The following is a 14,951-nucleotide window of genomic DNA, read 5'->3' as shown; positions in this document are numbered from 1 at the left end:
TCTCAATTGATCCCTCTCAATTGATCCCTCTCAATTGATCCCTCTCACTAAATCTTGCTTTCTCCAACATTTTTGGTATCTGATTTGTGCCCTCTTTTCTGAAGACAGAACCAAAGTATGTATTTAGTTGCTCAGCCATTTCTTTGTCTACTACTGTGCATTCCCTGGTTTCTGTCTGTAGGGGACCTCATTTGTCTTCATCAATCTCTTTCTCTTCACATACTTATAGAAACTCTTAGCTTCAGTCGTTATGTTCCCTGCAAGCTTACTTTCGTACTGTACTTTCCACTTCTTAATCAATCCCTTAGTCCTTCTTTGCTGAATTCTAAACTGCTTCCAATCCTCAGACATATTATTTTCCTTGGCCAATCTGTACGCTTCTTCCTTGGATTGGATACTCTTTCTAATTTCCTTTGTAAACCACGAATTGGCCCTCTTATCCATTCTGCTTTTGTGACAGATAGGAATAAACAGTTGTTGCGGTTGCCCCATATGTTCCTTGGATGGTTGCTATTGCCCATCCGCTGCCATCCCTTTAAGTAACTCTCCACAATCTATCAAGGCCAACTCACACCTCATATCCTTGTAGTTTCCTTTATTAAGGTTCAGCACCCTAGTCTCCGAATCAACAACCTCACTCTCCATCATGATTAAAAATTCTATCATATTGTAGTCGCTCATCCCCAAAGGGTCTCACACAGCTAGAGTGGCAATTGGTCAAGAAAACCATCCCGTATACACGGCAGGAATTCCTCCTCTATGGCATGTCTCTATCTCCACAGATGTTGCCAGACTCAAAGAAATTAATTACTTCAGAATTTACCATGACATCCTTTCAATGTTCTGTTCTTTCAGAAGCTTTGAATTCTCACACCTCTAGAAGAATTTGTTATATTGTCCAATGGTTAATCAAATTCTAAATGATCCCCTCAGTAAAACAAATCATTTGCTGTGATTTTCATCCTAAAGGGACTTTTGAAACATAATTTAGAGTTTTCTCTTCAAGCTACAGATTTGAAAGTAATGTTCTTTTAATCATACTTTCTTAAAAATCTGGAATGTCAGAACTGCACAATGAATGAAAATATTTCCCCTTGTCATTACAGTGGTAAGAATGTGAACCTTGCTACCACAAGAGGGTTGAAATGAACAGTATAGATACATTTAGGGGGAAGTTTGGATAAATTACAAAAAGAATAGATGAGGCTGAAAGGAAGATGAGTAAGGATGGAGAGAAGCTCGAGTAGAAAGTAAATGCCATTGGACTGAATTTCCTGTTACCACATTCTATGTAAGCTAATGTCATTGACAGGCCAAAGCTATCAGGAAAGACTGAATAGGCTACTGACAGGAGGTTGTCACGCTAAAGATCTTTAAAATTAGGAATAGTTTGATAGGGTAGGTGTAGAGAACATATTACTGCTATGGGACCACCCCAAAACTAGGGCTCATAAAGATTAGATGATAGCTAACAAACCAACTGAAAATTCAGGAGAAGCTTAGGGTTCTTGCATCACAATGGAAAGGGCTTTACCTCTGAGCCACGAGACCTGCGTTCAAGTCCTGCCTGTTTCAGAGTGTGCATTAACATTTCTGAATAGGTTGATCAGAAAATATATCTTCAAGAGAAACATCTTTCCAAAGATGTGAATGTGGAATTCACAACCATATGTACGATTTGATGTGAAGAGCACAGACTTATTGAAGGGGAAGGTGGATAAGCATGAGAGGAAGGATTGGGAAGAAATGACAATAAGATGAGATGACGAGGGGACGGGAAGAGATTCAGATACAGCACCAATACCAACATGGGCCAGTTGGTTTGAATGGCCTGTTTTTGTGCTGCAAATTCAGCAAAACATTTACTCTCAATCAATAGCTAAATTTGCATCCTCCCCATTACCTAAACTGGCTGCTATCTTGCTGGAACATGCTTCCCTGCAGTTGATGTGCTCATAAAACTATTATTTGTTCTAACACTCTACAATGCTTTCAGCTTTTTCACCTGTGCTGTCGCTGCTAAATACGCTGGGTTTAAACGGATTTCTTTCATATGCACTAGAGAACTTTCATTTGAAACTTCTTTTAAGATTATCTTCCACTGTATTAAAAAGGATGCAATTTGTATCATAAAGCATCTTTCATAACCTCAGAACATCCCGAAAATGCTTTACACCCAGCAAATTACTTTTGAAGCATAGACACTTACATTACAATAATTACAAATTTTTGTCATGCTAGAGTTTAAAGGAATGAGAGGTGATCTTAGTTAGATTTAGGATTCTGATGGGATTTCACAAGGTCGATGATGAAAGATGTTTAGACTAAAACTTTGGAATACAGTTTTTAACTGGGAGACTCCAATTTTTAAAAGTAAAATGAGGAGAATTTCTTGTTTCTCCAGTAAGGAGTTAATTTTTGGAACACTCTTCCCTAGAGAGTGATAAAAGCTGAGTCATTGACTATTAAGACAAAGACAGATATATATTTGACTAACAAGGAGTTGTTGGTTACCATGGTTAGGCAGGAACCTGGAGTTGAAATCACAATCAGATCTACTGCAGTCTTGTTGAATAAAAGAGCAAGCTAGAAAGCCCAAATAGCATACTCCTGCTCCTAATCATATAATTGTACAAGGGCAAGGAGACTCAAAAACTAATATTGCATACAGAAAGAACCCACAAATAGCAACGCATTAATGGCCAAATCATTTGCTTTTACTGACGTTGTTTGAGAAGTGAAAATTGGCCAGGGACACCGGTGGGTGGGGAAAGCGGAGGTGGTGGAGGGTGGGGCTGGGAAATCACTCAGCTGTTTTGTAAACAGCGTTATGCGATCCTTTATGATCTCCCGAGAACCACTACTAAAGGAGCCTCAGTTTAATATCTCACTGGTATGGCAGCACCTCCTATTCTGCAGGTCTGGCAGTGGCAGCCTCGATTGTGTGTGTTCAGGTCTCTCGAATGGGACTTGAATCCACAAACTTCCATGTTGGGAGTAGGTGAGAGTGCCAGCGACACGCAGGTAATGGTATTTAAAAGCTGTAAAGGCGTTTAGGCAGTCACATTTTTGAAGAAGGTGGTCTTAATCCATTCCCATCTTATAATTCAGGATATTTCTTACCTCACTTCAGCTTCATTGAGAACGCTAAACATCTAACAAACATTATATCTGTAGGTAAGGCATTGATAGCAAAGTACTCCAAAGAACCTATTGTCAATAATACCTATAAAAGTGCTGAATTTGAGCTCCCTTTTTTGTTATTCACTCATATCAATGAAGGACAACAGTTAGCACTGTACTTAAAGGCGAAAACTACCAGTCTAATTTAATTACAATATTATAATTCCAGGGATGCAGAATAAATATAACAGAAAGAAGATATCCAAATATGAATAATTTTTATAAAGAAGGCTGGTCAAAAATATTAAATGTTTTATTTATAAACTTTTGATGGAGTCCTTTAAAGACCATAATGTGATTATGCTGTTGCCTCAGAATTTGTACTTCACCACATGTCAAAAGCAAGCACTTAGAGCAAGAAACTTTAGAATAGGAGCCAGCTACACAGACCATCTGCATGCTTGGATTTCAACTCACCAGGTCAAAGGCAAATATAGATCATTTTAAATAATCATAGTTCTTGGTTTAATATGCTTGAAGTCAACCCTACAAGATCTAAATTGCACATCAAGTAACCATCTCAAGGACAACAAGTGACATCAAGTACCTAAAGACACAACAGACATCCAGGATTTCAAAGGTGATGTCCCTTAGTGAATGAAATCAGTCAGCCTACGTGTGACTCCAAACCCAACGTCAATGTGGTTGACTCTTAACTCACTTCTGAAATAGTCTAGCAAGCCACTCAGTTTCAAGGGCAATTATGAATTGGCAACAGTTGCTGGCCTTGCTAGTAACACCCACATCTATGAAAATAAATAAATGATGGTGTTTACGGCCCACACCAGCCTCCTCCCACCCTACTTCATCTATCCCTACCTCCCTATCCACACAACCTTTTAGTCCAGAGCTTTTCAATCTCTTTGCCCGGTAGGAACCATAACTCAATTTCTCTCCCATCCTGGGAAGGGGGCAAACTGCAGAAAGATCATTTCCAAAGCAGCAAGCATGAATTTCACTTTTCCAGTTCATCACTCACCCAGCCCCTCACTGACACTTTCAACCAGCTCCCCTGTTAAGCCACTAAACCCACCAAACTCAAGCCATTTGTTCCCTTCCCTGGATCTGATTGTCCTGAAGGATTTTCCAAAAATCCTTCCTGTATATCAACGCTCCAGGCCCCTGACTGAATTAAATGGCTCACATTGTGCTGCTCACTGCTCCTCCCATCAGATACTGTTTTGAACACAGCAGGCCAAGCAGCATCATAGGAGCAGAGAGGCTGACGTTTCGGGCCTAGACCCTTCATCAGAAAAGGGGGAGGGGAAGGGGGTTTTGAAATAAATAGGGAGAGAGTGGGAGGCGGATAGAAGAGGGATAGAGGAGAGGATAGGTGGAGAGGAAACAAACAGGTCGAAGAGGCGGGGATGGGGCCAGGAAAGGTGAGTGTAGGTAGGGAGTTAGGAAGGGGATAGGTCAGTCCAGGGAGGACGGACAGGTCAAGGGGGCGGGATGAGGTTGGTCGGTAGGAGATGGCAACCACCTCGAAACCGATATTCATTTCAAGCCCACCGACTCCCACAGCTACCTAGAATACTCCTCCTCCCACCCACCTTCCTGCAAAAATGCTATCCCCTATTCCCAATTCCTTCGCCTCCGCCGCATCTGCTCCCAGGATGAGGCATTCCACTCCCGTACATCTCAGTTGTCCTCGTTTTTCAAGGACCGTAACTTCCCCTCCTCGGTGATCGAGAACGCCCTCAACCGTGTCTCCCACATCTCCCGCACCTCATCCCTCACACCCCGTCCACGCAATAAAAACCAAAAAAGAATCCCCCTCGTCCTCACGTACCACCCCACCAACCTCCGGATCCAACGCATCATCCTCCGACACTTCCGCCATCTGCAATCCGACCCCACCACCAAAGACATCTTTCCCTCCCCACCCTTATCTGCTTTCCGGAGGGACAACTCTCTCCGTGACTCCCTTGTCCGCTCCACACTCCCCTCCAGCTCCACCACACCCGGCACTTTTCCCTGCAACCGCAGGAAGTGCTACACCTGCCCCCATACCTCCTCCCTCACCCCCATCCCAGGCCCCAAGAAGACTTTCCACATCAAGCAGATGTTCACCTGCACATCTGCCAATGTGGTATACTGCATCCGCTGTACCCGGTGTGGCTTCCTCTACATCGGGGAAACCAAGCGGAGACTCGGGGACCGCTTTGCAGAACACTTACGCTCGGTTCGCAACAAACAACTGCACCTCCCAGTCGCGAACCATTTCAACTCCCCCTCCCATTCCTCAGACGACATGTCCATCCTGGGCCTCCTGCAGTGCCACAACGATGCCACCCGAAGGTTGCAGGAACAGCAACTCATATTCCGCTTGGGAACCCTGCAACCCAATGGTATCAATGTGGATTTCACAAGTTTCAAAATCTCCCCTCCCCCCACCGCATCCCAAAACCAGTCCAACTCGTCCCTGCCTCCCTAACCTGTTCTTCCTCCCACCTATCCCCTCCTCCCACCTCAAGCCGCACCTCCATCTCCTACCGACCAACCTCATCCCGCCCCCTTGACCTGTCCGTCCTCCCTGGACTGACCTATCCCCTTCCTAACTCCCTACCTACACTCACCTTTCCTGGCCCCATCCCCGCCTCTTCGACCTGTTTGTTTCCTCTCCACCTATCCTCTCCTCTATCCCTCTTCTATCCGCCTCCCACTCTCTCCCTATTTATTTCAAAACCCCCTTCCCCTCCCCCTTTTCTGATGAAGGGTCTAGGCCCGAAACGTCAGCCTCTCTGCTCCTATGATGCTGCTTGGCCTGCTGTGTTCATCCAGCCCTGCACCTTGTTGTCTCGGATTCTCCAGCATCTGCAGTTCCTACTATCTCAGATACTGTTTTGCCTCTCTTTTGATGCAGTTCGATTCACAGCAGGAGAGAAATAGCCTGCTTGTTGGACAAGTCTGCTCTGCTCTCTTCCTATCTATCTTGTGTGCTTATCCGGCTGCCCTTCAAATACAATTTTCTCCTTAAATATATAAGCAGATGCTAGCATGCATGCAGCATATTAAAAATGTCAGAACATACAGTAACACAGAATCATTTTGACATAAAGAGAGTTCTTGTTTTGTCACAGGTCTATCAAAGATTCAAGTTTCAATCCATTATAGTTTATTGTATCAGTTCCAAAACTGGAGCACCTGAAATAATAAAAGCAACCTGCAGTTATTAATGGGATAATCCTGCATAAAACAGCTTAGAAGGTTTAGAACTACAGCTGTCTTTCAGAATTGACCATGACGACTCTTAAAATCTTACTTTTGATAATCCTTTCAGGCCTAATTCAATGAACAGGTTCAAGTAGCAAGACATTACTGTGATATAGCAAATACAATAACCAGTTTGTGCACGGTAAGATCCCACAAAGTCATGTGACAATGACCAAACAACCTGTTATGGTAATTTTAGTTGAGAACCATGGAGGAAACGCTCCCCCATTCAGCTTTGCAATATTGGCACAGGAATTTATACAACCATCTGTGTGATGGCACCCTACATTGCACAAGGCAGTGCCCACATAGTAGCAGCAGACTCAGCCTGAAATTCTGGGTTCAAGCCTTGGAGTGACACTCTTCTTATTCAACGCTAGCCATAATTGCCATTTATACACTGGGGCACAGTGCTGGTGGCCTTCAAGAAGCAGATTGGCAGTCAAGGATTCACAGCACTAGTTTCTGGACAACTGAAGAAACCTGGACAGGTATAGGGATAAACTGTTTCATTCGGCAGAAAGATCAGTAACCAGAAGACACCGATTGAAGGTAATTGGCAAAGAAACCAGAGGAGACATGAGTGTTTTTAAAACTAACAGTGTTCATAGATTCCTACAGTGTGGAAGCAAGCCATTCGGCCCATTAAGTCCACACCAAACCTCGAAAGACCATCCCACGCAAGCTCCACCCTATCCCTGTTACCCTGTATTTCCCATGGCTAATCCACGTACCCTGCACATCCCTGCACACTACGGGAAATTTAGCATAGCCAAACCACCTAAGCTGCACATCTTTGGAGCGTGGGGGGAAACCCAAGCAGACACGGAGAGAACGTACAAATTCGCCAGAGGGTGGAATTGAACCCAGATCCTTGGCGCAGTGAGGCAGCAGTGCTAACCACTGAGCCACCACCCAGTTGTGTTGTTAGGATCTGGATTGTGCTGCCTGAAAGGCAGGCAGAAGCAAGTTCAAAAGTAACTTTCAAAAGGGTATTGAATAAATAACTGAAGTGGAAAAATCCTGGAAATTATGGACAAAAAGTTCCGATTTGCTCCACCCACTTAAATGGTTTCCTGTACCAAGGTACTACGGTCAGTTCACTCATCTGCCCTGCAGTCCCCACTCCTGGACACGTGACTTGCAAGATCCTTGTAACTGTTGGACAATTCCAGGCTCCTTAAGGGATATCCCTCAAGTCCCCATACCTGCACACCTATAATCATACCCTCCTGTTCTTGATCGCGGACCAAGTTTGAATTGCCTGATCTAAAGATTTGTTTCCACCTCCTGGAGAAAAGTGAACAGGTAACTTTGTTCCTGCTGGTTACAGCACAACATCTACAGCTCAGACACCAACTCCTCAACTTGACTGTGAAGTTGCTCAAACTGCAAACGTTTGCTACAGGCAAACAGGTTCACTGTGGATCACCTTGGTGTCCAGCAACTCCTATTTGCTGGAGCTGCAACACATCAGCCAACTTGACCTCTCTATCGTATTTTACTTGTTATGAATTAGGTCATTCAAGTAATCCTCCTCTTTACACTTGAAGTATCCCCAATCTGAATGCTTAAATTGTATTTATTTAAACTTTTTTGACACACTGGTGTCAATCTTATACCCATCAAGCCTATTTGTAAGAGAGGGGGAATCAAAAAATGATTGAAGACCTAAATACAAAAACCTTATGCTAGAAATATTCACCAGATGCTTTGTTTAGGCAAAAATTAAGCAAACATCTCTCTCATTGGCCTGCTGAACTCCTGAGACACTGAACCCTAGCACTCTGGTGGAATTCACATTTGCTAAGCTGAACTGAGTTGGCTACTTAGAAAAATGCATGCAACAGAAAAGGCTTAGCTAAGTCAGCTAATGAGGATCCAATTTTAGCCAATTCTTAATTGGGCTGCTCATTTCATGCACCCCTTGAAAATATCCTGCTCAAGGGCTTTTTGCTCTTCTTGGGTCAATTGAACCATCATTGGCACATCTGCACCGAAATCATGCAAAACTAAATCATTTCCACAAACTAACGATACCATTTCTGGGAGAAGTTCAGTCACGTTCTCTGGTAAGAGAAGGTTGGCTGACTCGTTGGTTGTGCTGCATTTAAAGTTTGACAAAGTATAGAGAATGTGGTTAAAATACCAAACACATTTTTGTACACCTGTCTACGGTTACATGGTCTACTTGGTCACCACTGTTGTCACTTTCCTCATCTTTTTCCTCTGGACAAAATCCTTACCATGATGTCACCATATGCAAGTGCATGAACAACAGGAGCATCACAGTTTATGTTCATAATTTCTTCAACATCTTGCTCACAATGTGCATGCGGCTTGTGTAGACATCCTTCTCACAGAATCTAACAATTCCAAAAATCATCTTCTGATTCGACACACTGGATCCTTTAAAATTACCATCAGCATATTCCTCATCAGCAAACAAAGATGCTGACCACAGGCTGTGCCAAGTGTTTGTCAGATGTCTTGTCCCTTACATGTTCTGCTGTCCAGATGGCACTTTTCATTGTAAATGCTTTCTGGAACCATGCTATCTCAGATCACAGCACAATGTGCATGCCTTATAAACTTGCCCTTATGCTCAGACTTTATGGACGATAAAATTCTTTGGTTCCTTGGCTAAATTAATGATGTTACATTCTGGGATAAGTATATGCTAAACATACGAAAAAGAAGTCCAGCATGCGCACATGCTGAGCAAATGTAAAGCAAGAACAGCATCTTGCAGTTTTCATCAAGCCCAACGAACCTGCAATGAGTGCACCATGTGGAACAAAGTACTTCTGAAACCAGTCCAGACAAACTTGCCTGATTATTCATGCTCTAGTTACCATAATAATGCAGTGGAAATATTCTTATCTCCTGGAAACATCATGGGCACTGGCTTTTTTCAATGTACAACAATTTACATTTTTCTGTTCCAGCTGTACTAGCACAACTACGCACATTAAATCTATCTTTTGTGTCTTTTCCATCTGTTGGTGCCCTTTCACGAACCGTTACTAAGGTTTTTCCTGGTGCATTATGCCAAAATAGGGATATTGCATCAGTATTTTAGATTTCTCCAAAAGAAAGGCTTTCGTTAGCAACTGGAGTGTTTTCCCCATGGTAGGGGAGTCCAAAACTACACAGCATAGGTTTAAGGGGAAAGATTTAAAAGAGACCTAGGGGGTAACTTTTTCCAACTAAAGGTGGTGTGTGTATGGAATGAGCTGCCAGATGAAGTGGGAGGCTGGTACAATTACAACATTTAAAAGGCATCTGGATGGGTAGAGGAAGGGTTAAGAGGGATATGGGCCAAACGCTGGCAAATGGGACTAGATCCTTGTCCTAGGTCCTTAATTTAGGATATCTGGTCCGCATGGAAGAGTTGGACTGAAGGGTCCGTTTCCACTCTGTACAATCCTACGACTCTATGACTTGGCAACTTGTCTATGAAACTTTCAGCTGCCTCAATGTGCCGAGGATTTATCTCCAGACACTTTTAAGTTACTTTACTTGACAGCACCTTTTAGATTTGAGAACCAACCAGAACACTATTTGCATTAAGTTTAAATATTCAGTTCATAGAATTTGGGGCTTGCTTAATCAACAATGGTTTAGTCAATGGCACCCTCTTATTCCATCATCATTCAGTCTAACTCATCACTTTTCGGTTTACGCTTCGCTTTTTTTATTTCTTTCTTTCTGAATGTGATACCCAGCATGAAAACTGGATTCTCTGCTTCTTAAGATCAAATCGCGGAGGTACCCACCCCATACTCCTCATTCAGCTTTTGCAGAGTCTGGTGGAGATGGATTCAATGGAGGCTTTCAACAGGGAATCAGATCATTATCTGAAAAGGAAGAATGTGTAGGGTTATATGTAGAAGGTGGGGGAATGGTACCACAAGTACAGTACCTTAAACCCAGCTACCTGAGAACTGTCAGTATCCAACTGAACATGCCTTTAAGCAGGCCAAGCAAGAATTTTAAATTTGAATGAAAAAGCTTACCAGCTTATGGGAGTTGCTGCATTGGTGTGATGGCAAGATCCAAGTGGCATAACAACCTTTGAGAGTCTACCCAAAGCATGCTTTGAAAACTCAGGTAGTTGCTACATTGTCACTATGATTCACCCACAAAGACACCTAGGTCCATCTACTCGTGCATCCCCTTTAGTGTTATATCATTTATTTATGTTGTCTCTCCATGCTTTTCCTACCAAGATGAATCACCTCACACTTCTCAGCAGTGAACTTAATCTGTCACTTAAACCAGCTTGTCAGAGTCCTTTTGAAGTTCTCCATTATCCTCCCTACAGTTCTCAATGCCTCCATGTGTCTTATCATCTGCAATTTTTAAATTAAATATAAATTCCACAAATAACCATGGTATGATTTGAACTCAGACACCAGACTCAAAGCCTCAGGATTACAATTCCGACAACATTACCACAATGCCAGCACCTTCTCAGTTCAGCAAGTCAAGGAACCACATCATGAGTGAAGGGAGGAAGCTCAAATGAAGCATAAACCACATGGATCAGTCCGGCTGAATAGCCTGTTGCAACTTTATACATACAGACATAGGAATTATGAGGGGTGGCACGGTGGCTCGGTGATTAGCACTGCTCCCTCACAGCACCAGAGACCCGGGTTCGATTCCACCCTTGGGTGACTGTCTGTGTGATGGCACCATTCTCCCCATGTCTGCCTGGGTTTCCTCTGGGTGCTCCGGTTTCCTCCTGCAGTCCAAAGATGTGCAGGGTAGGTGGATTGGCCATACTAAATTGCCCGCAGTGTCCAGGGATGTTGAGGTTAGGTGGGTTAGACATGGGGAAATGCAGGGGTAAGGGGAATGAGTTGTGGTGGGATGCTCTTCGGAGGGGCAGTGTGGATTTGTTGGACCGATTGGCCTGTTTCCACACTGTAGGGATTCTATGAGTACAACCTTACATTTTGGCCCCTTAAGCCTGCTCTGCCATTCAATAAGACCATGGCTGATTTGATTACTCCACATTTCTGCCTATTCTGATAAGCAGGGAGTGAAAAGTTATCAAGAATATACTAACTACTACCTTAAGTTCAAGGACTCTGTTGCTAATACCTTTTGAGGATACACCACTTTTACAAGGGTAACACCACCAGGAATGGTCAAAACAAACCTATGATGTGGAGGTGCCAGTGTTGGACTGGGGTGGACAAGGTCAGAAATCACATGGAGGAAGGGACCCGAAATGTTAACTGACTTTTTCTTCATCGATGCTGCCAGACCTCCTGAGCTTTCCCAGCAACTTCTGTTTTTGTTCCGAAATCACACGACAGCAGGTTATACTCCAAACTGTTTATTTGTAAACACAAGCTTTCGGAGCTTTAGTAAAACCTATAAACCTGAAAACAGGATTAAATCTTTCCTCAGCTGCATATGAAACAGTTGAATTGCCAAGTTCTCCAGATGTGACTCTTACAAGGAGGAATGCTTTTGCTTGAATCTGACAAATGTGAATAATCACCAGCTTTCACAGTCAACAAACATCATCAAAACCATCTGCCGAGAGGCACACTTCTTTCTGCCAACATATTCCAAGAGCTCAAGATACTAAACTATCATTATTATGAGCAGTGGGAAAAGCACAACTTTTTCGACCCGTCAATCACACAATACATTGTGTTTCTGACTGAATGGCACACATTAGAGATGCAGTTAGTTTACCCACGATTGTTTTATTTATTCAGCTTCCCCTCCTTTAGCCCCTAGTCTACTTTGAAAACTTTCATTAAATCACCCCTGAACTTTCTAAATTCCAAGAAATATAAGGATACCTTGTGTAATTTCTCCTCCGAGGTTACTTCTCAAACTCCAGATTATCACTCAAAACACCTATGCTGCACTCTCTCCAAAAATAATTTAGCCTTCTTACAGGGTGGTGCCCAGAACTGTTCACAGTAACCAAAGCTTAAGATAGCTGTAGCTTTACTTGTCATCACTTAATTTCCAATCATTACAATAATTACCAGTAAGTATTTCAAAGGGTTTCAACCTTCAGTGGATGGCCTCATGGTTATCTACATTGAAGCAGATTTGGCACAATTTTACCTACTGTCCAAATTTTAGTCCCTTAGACTGCCCTCATTTTAGTCCCCATTACAAAGTGCAAAACCAGCATTCCAATGGTTTCGTGAGGTTAAGTCAATTGAAGCAGATGCTAATTACTAAAATACATAGCTCAGTACTTTATGCAAATTCTTGCAAATGTGAAATTTGCAAAGCTTATGGACATTTTGAATCTGTGATCACAAACACCTTTGCACTCGCAATACTGAAATATATACGCAAGTTTAAAAGAATATAGTTGCATCACACCATCAGCATAAAAAGGAAAAAGTGAAGTCAAACTTAACCCCAAGCCTTGTCATCACATGGGCTGCTTTCAGCACAGGCAACCCATTTTCACCTACTTCTGGTCTCTTCTTTCACCCTGGCATACCATTATTCATCCCTTTGTCTGCCCTACCGTCTTGCTCTCCCTCCGGGCTCTGTCTCCACCTAACTTCTCATTCATTTTACCCCATCTTCAGCACGAATACCACACTGTTCCTAGCTCCTACTAGTTCTGATGAAGGGTCACTGGTCCTGAAAATGTTGACCCTGCTTTCTCTCCACAGATGCTACCAGACCTGCAGAGTTCCTCCAGTAATTTCTTTTTTGTTTCAAGCTTAACCGTTTGCTCATTCTAGTATATACATAAATAACATAGTCCTCTATTAAACTTCACTGTAGAACTGTTACCACAGAGCAAGTGGATAACCCCACCTTGAACAAACTAGATTCTCCTGTACAACACATCAGCCCAATACATACTGCAGAGTAATATCACAGAATTAATCAGTCACTCATTACAGATAATACAAGCAATTACTTGGAACATAAGATCTTTCAATCTTCCTTGGTCATTCTCCTCCTTGGGACGCTTCACAATCCCATTTCTCCCTGGAGCTCTACTAACCTTCACTCACTCACCATGTCAGATGTGAGAAATCACAAATACAAGAAGAAAATCTACAAGCTGCCTTATCATTCACCACTCTTCTCATTCCCTGAAGATCCTGTCATAGGAGGACTATCCTCCCTCATCCGGGATCACTTCCAGTCCCTCTTCAGGGGAATTGTTCATCGCTTCCCTGGGTGGCTGTTGAGCTTGGGTGGGCGTTACACTCCCAAGGGCTGCTCAGACCTGGGGACATCACACCCCTGCGGTTGTTCGACTCTGGTGGGCATCACACCCCTAATGAGCTGTTTGACCCCAGTAGACATCACTCACCCTCCTTGAAGATGAGTTTACGAAAGTAAGACTCTCTGACCAGCCTCCCGTCCGGGTCGAACAGTAGTGGGAAGGTGCCGGCGCTGAGCTGGGGCCCTCCGCCTCTCAACACAACCGGTACCGGGGCCTCCCGACAGCCAAAGAACCTACGTCCCTCACCAGCGGCGGCCGCCTGCTCTTTCTCCCGAGGGTCCGACCCCTCATGCTCCTCAGATCTAAGGCCACGGCGCGAAGTCCCGGGGCTTGGGTCTCCGCTCGCCTCCATGAACCACACCAGGGGGCAATGAGGAAGGGGCAGAGCCCTGAGGTGGGGCGGATCAAATGGTGTGGAGGGGCCGGTGGATAAGGTCAGAGGTCAGGATGGAGAGGCGGGGCCACGTGGAGGGGCGGAACAGAAGGGCAGGGCAATGGGTTGGGGTGGTAAGGAGCGGGGCAGAAGGGCGGGGCTGTGGGTTGGGGTGGTAAGGGGCGGGGCGGAAGGGCGGGGCTCCGTGTTGGTGTGGTAAGGGGCGGGGCAGAAGGGCGGGGCTGTGGGTTGGGGGGGTAGGGGGCGGGGCAGAAGGGCGGGGCGGAAGGGCGGTGCTCCATGTTGTTGTGGATCACATGGTGAGGGCGCGGCCAGTGGGCGGCTGCAGTCGGCGGGGCCTGATTGTTGTGCACTGCATGGAGGGGGCGGGGATTAGTCGAAGGAGGAGGAGGTGTCATGAAGGGGCGGGGTGATTGCCGACGGGGCCTGATTGTGGGACACGGCCAGGTCGCTGTGAGAGGCGGGGCTATCCAGGGGCGGGGTTATTGTGGGCGGGGCCTGATGAAGGGCCCGTGCTGCCTTCATCCACATCAGCTCATTCATTCCAGCTGATTACTTTTTTTATTTTCATCACTCCTTGCAAATTCTTTCTTCTTTTTTCTTTCAGTTTATATTTCTAATAAATCAAAACAGTTATTCATATTTGGTACGTTATGGCAGTATTTGTGGAGTGAGGAATGGAATGCACGTTTTAGTTCTGATCTTTCACCGTCCTCTTTATAACCTAATTCGTCCATTTTCTTTATTCGAATAATCCATCCGACTTCGTCATTTTCTGATCACTTCTTCAAAATATTTTTTCTTCAGATTTTTTGATCCATCTGTCTGCCTACTTTCCACTTTCTCACTCACAGCATTCCTTACAAAACCTTTGCTCACTTTCTTAGCAATACATCCACCTACTGCTAGTGAACATGT

The 14,951-nt window shown here is 44.1% G+C and overlaps 1 protein-coding gene across 3 annotated transcripts in view; it reads right to left on the bottom strand.

Moving 5' to 3' along the window:
* si:dkey-238d18.4 (rab GTPase-activating protein 22) overlaps positions 1 to 14,184 on the bottom strand; it is a 61,688-nt gene extending 47,504 nt beyond the window's left edge. For 2 of the 3 annotated variants that reach the window (XM_020513857.2, XM_048593006.1), the window contains exon 1: positions 13,727 to 14,184. In XM_020513857.2, coding sequence (XP_020369446.1) covers positions 13,727 to 13,991 — 265 coding nt within the window. In that variant the 5' untranslated portion in view covers positions 13,992 to 14,184. Of the gene's footprint in view, positions 1 to 10,178; positions 10,260 to 13,726 lie in introns of all 3 variants that reach the window. The other variant, XM_048593014.1, reaches the window with a different exon arrangement.
* Positions 14,185 to 14,951: the final 767 nt, after the last annotated feature.

This window comes from Rhincodon typus, chromosome 3 (assembly GCF_021869965.1).
Source record: "Rhincodon typus isolate 14 chromosome 3, sRhiTyp1.1, whole genome shotgun sequence".
Taxonomy (NCBI): domain Eukaryota; kingdom Metazoa; phylum Chordata; class Chondrichthyes; order Orectolobiformes; family Rhincodontidae; genus Rhincodon; species Rhincodon typus.
Note: the sequence above shows the minus strand (reverse complement) of the source record. Positions and strands in the feature narration are given on the sequence as shown.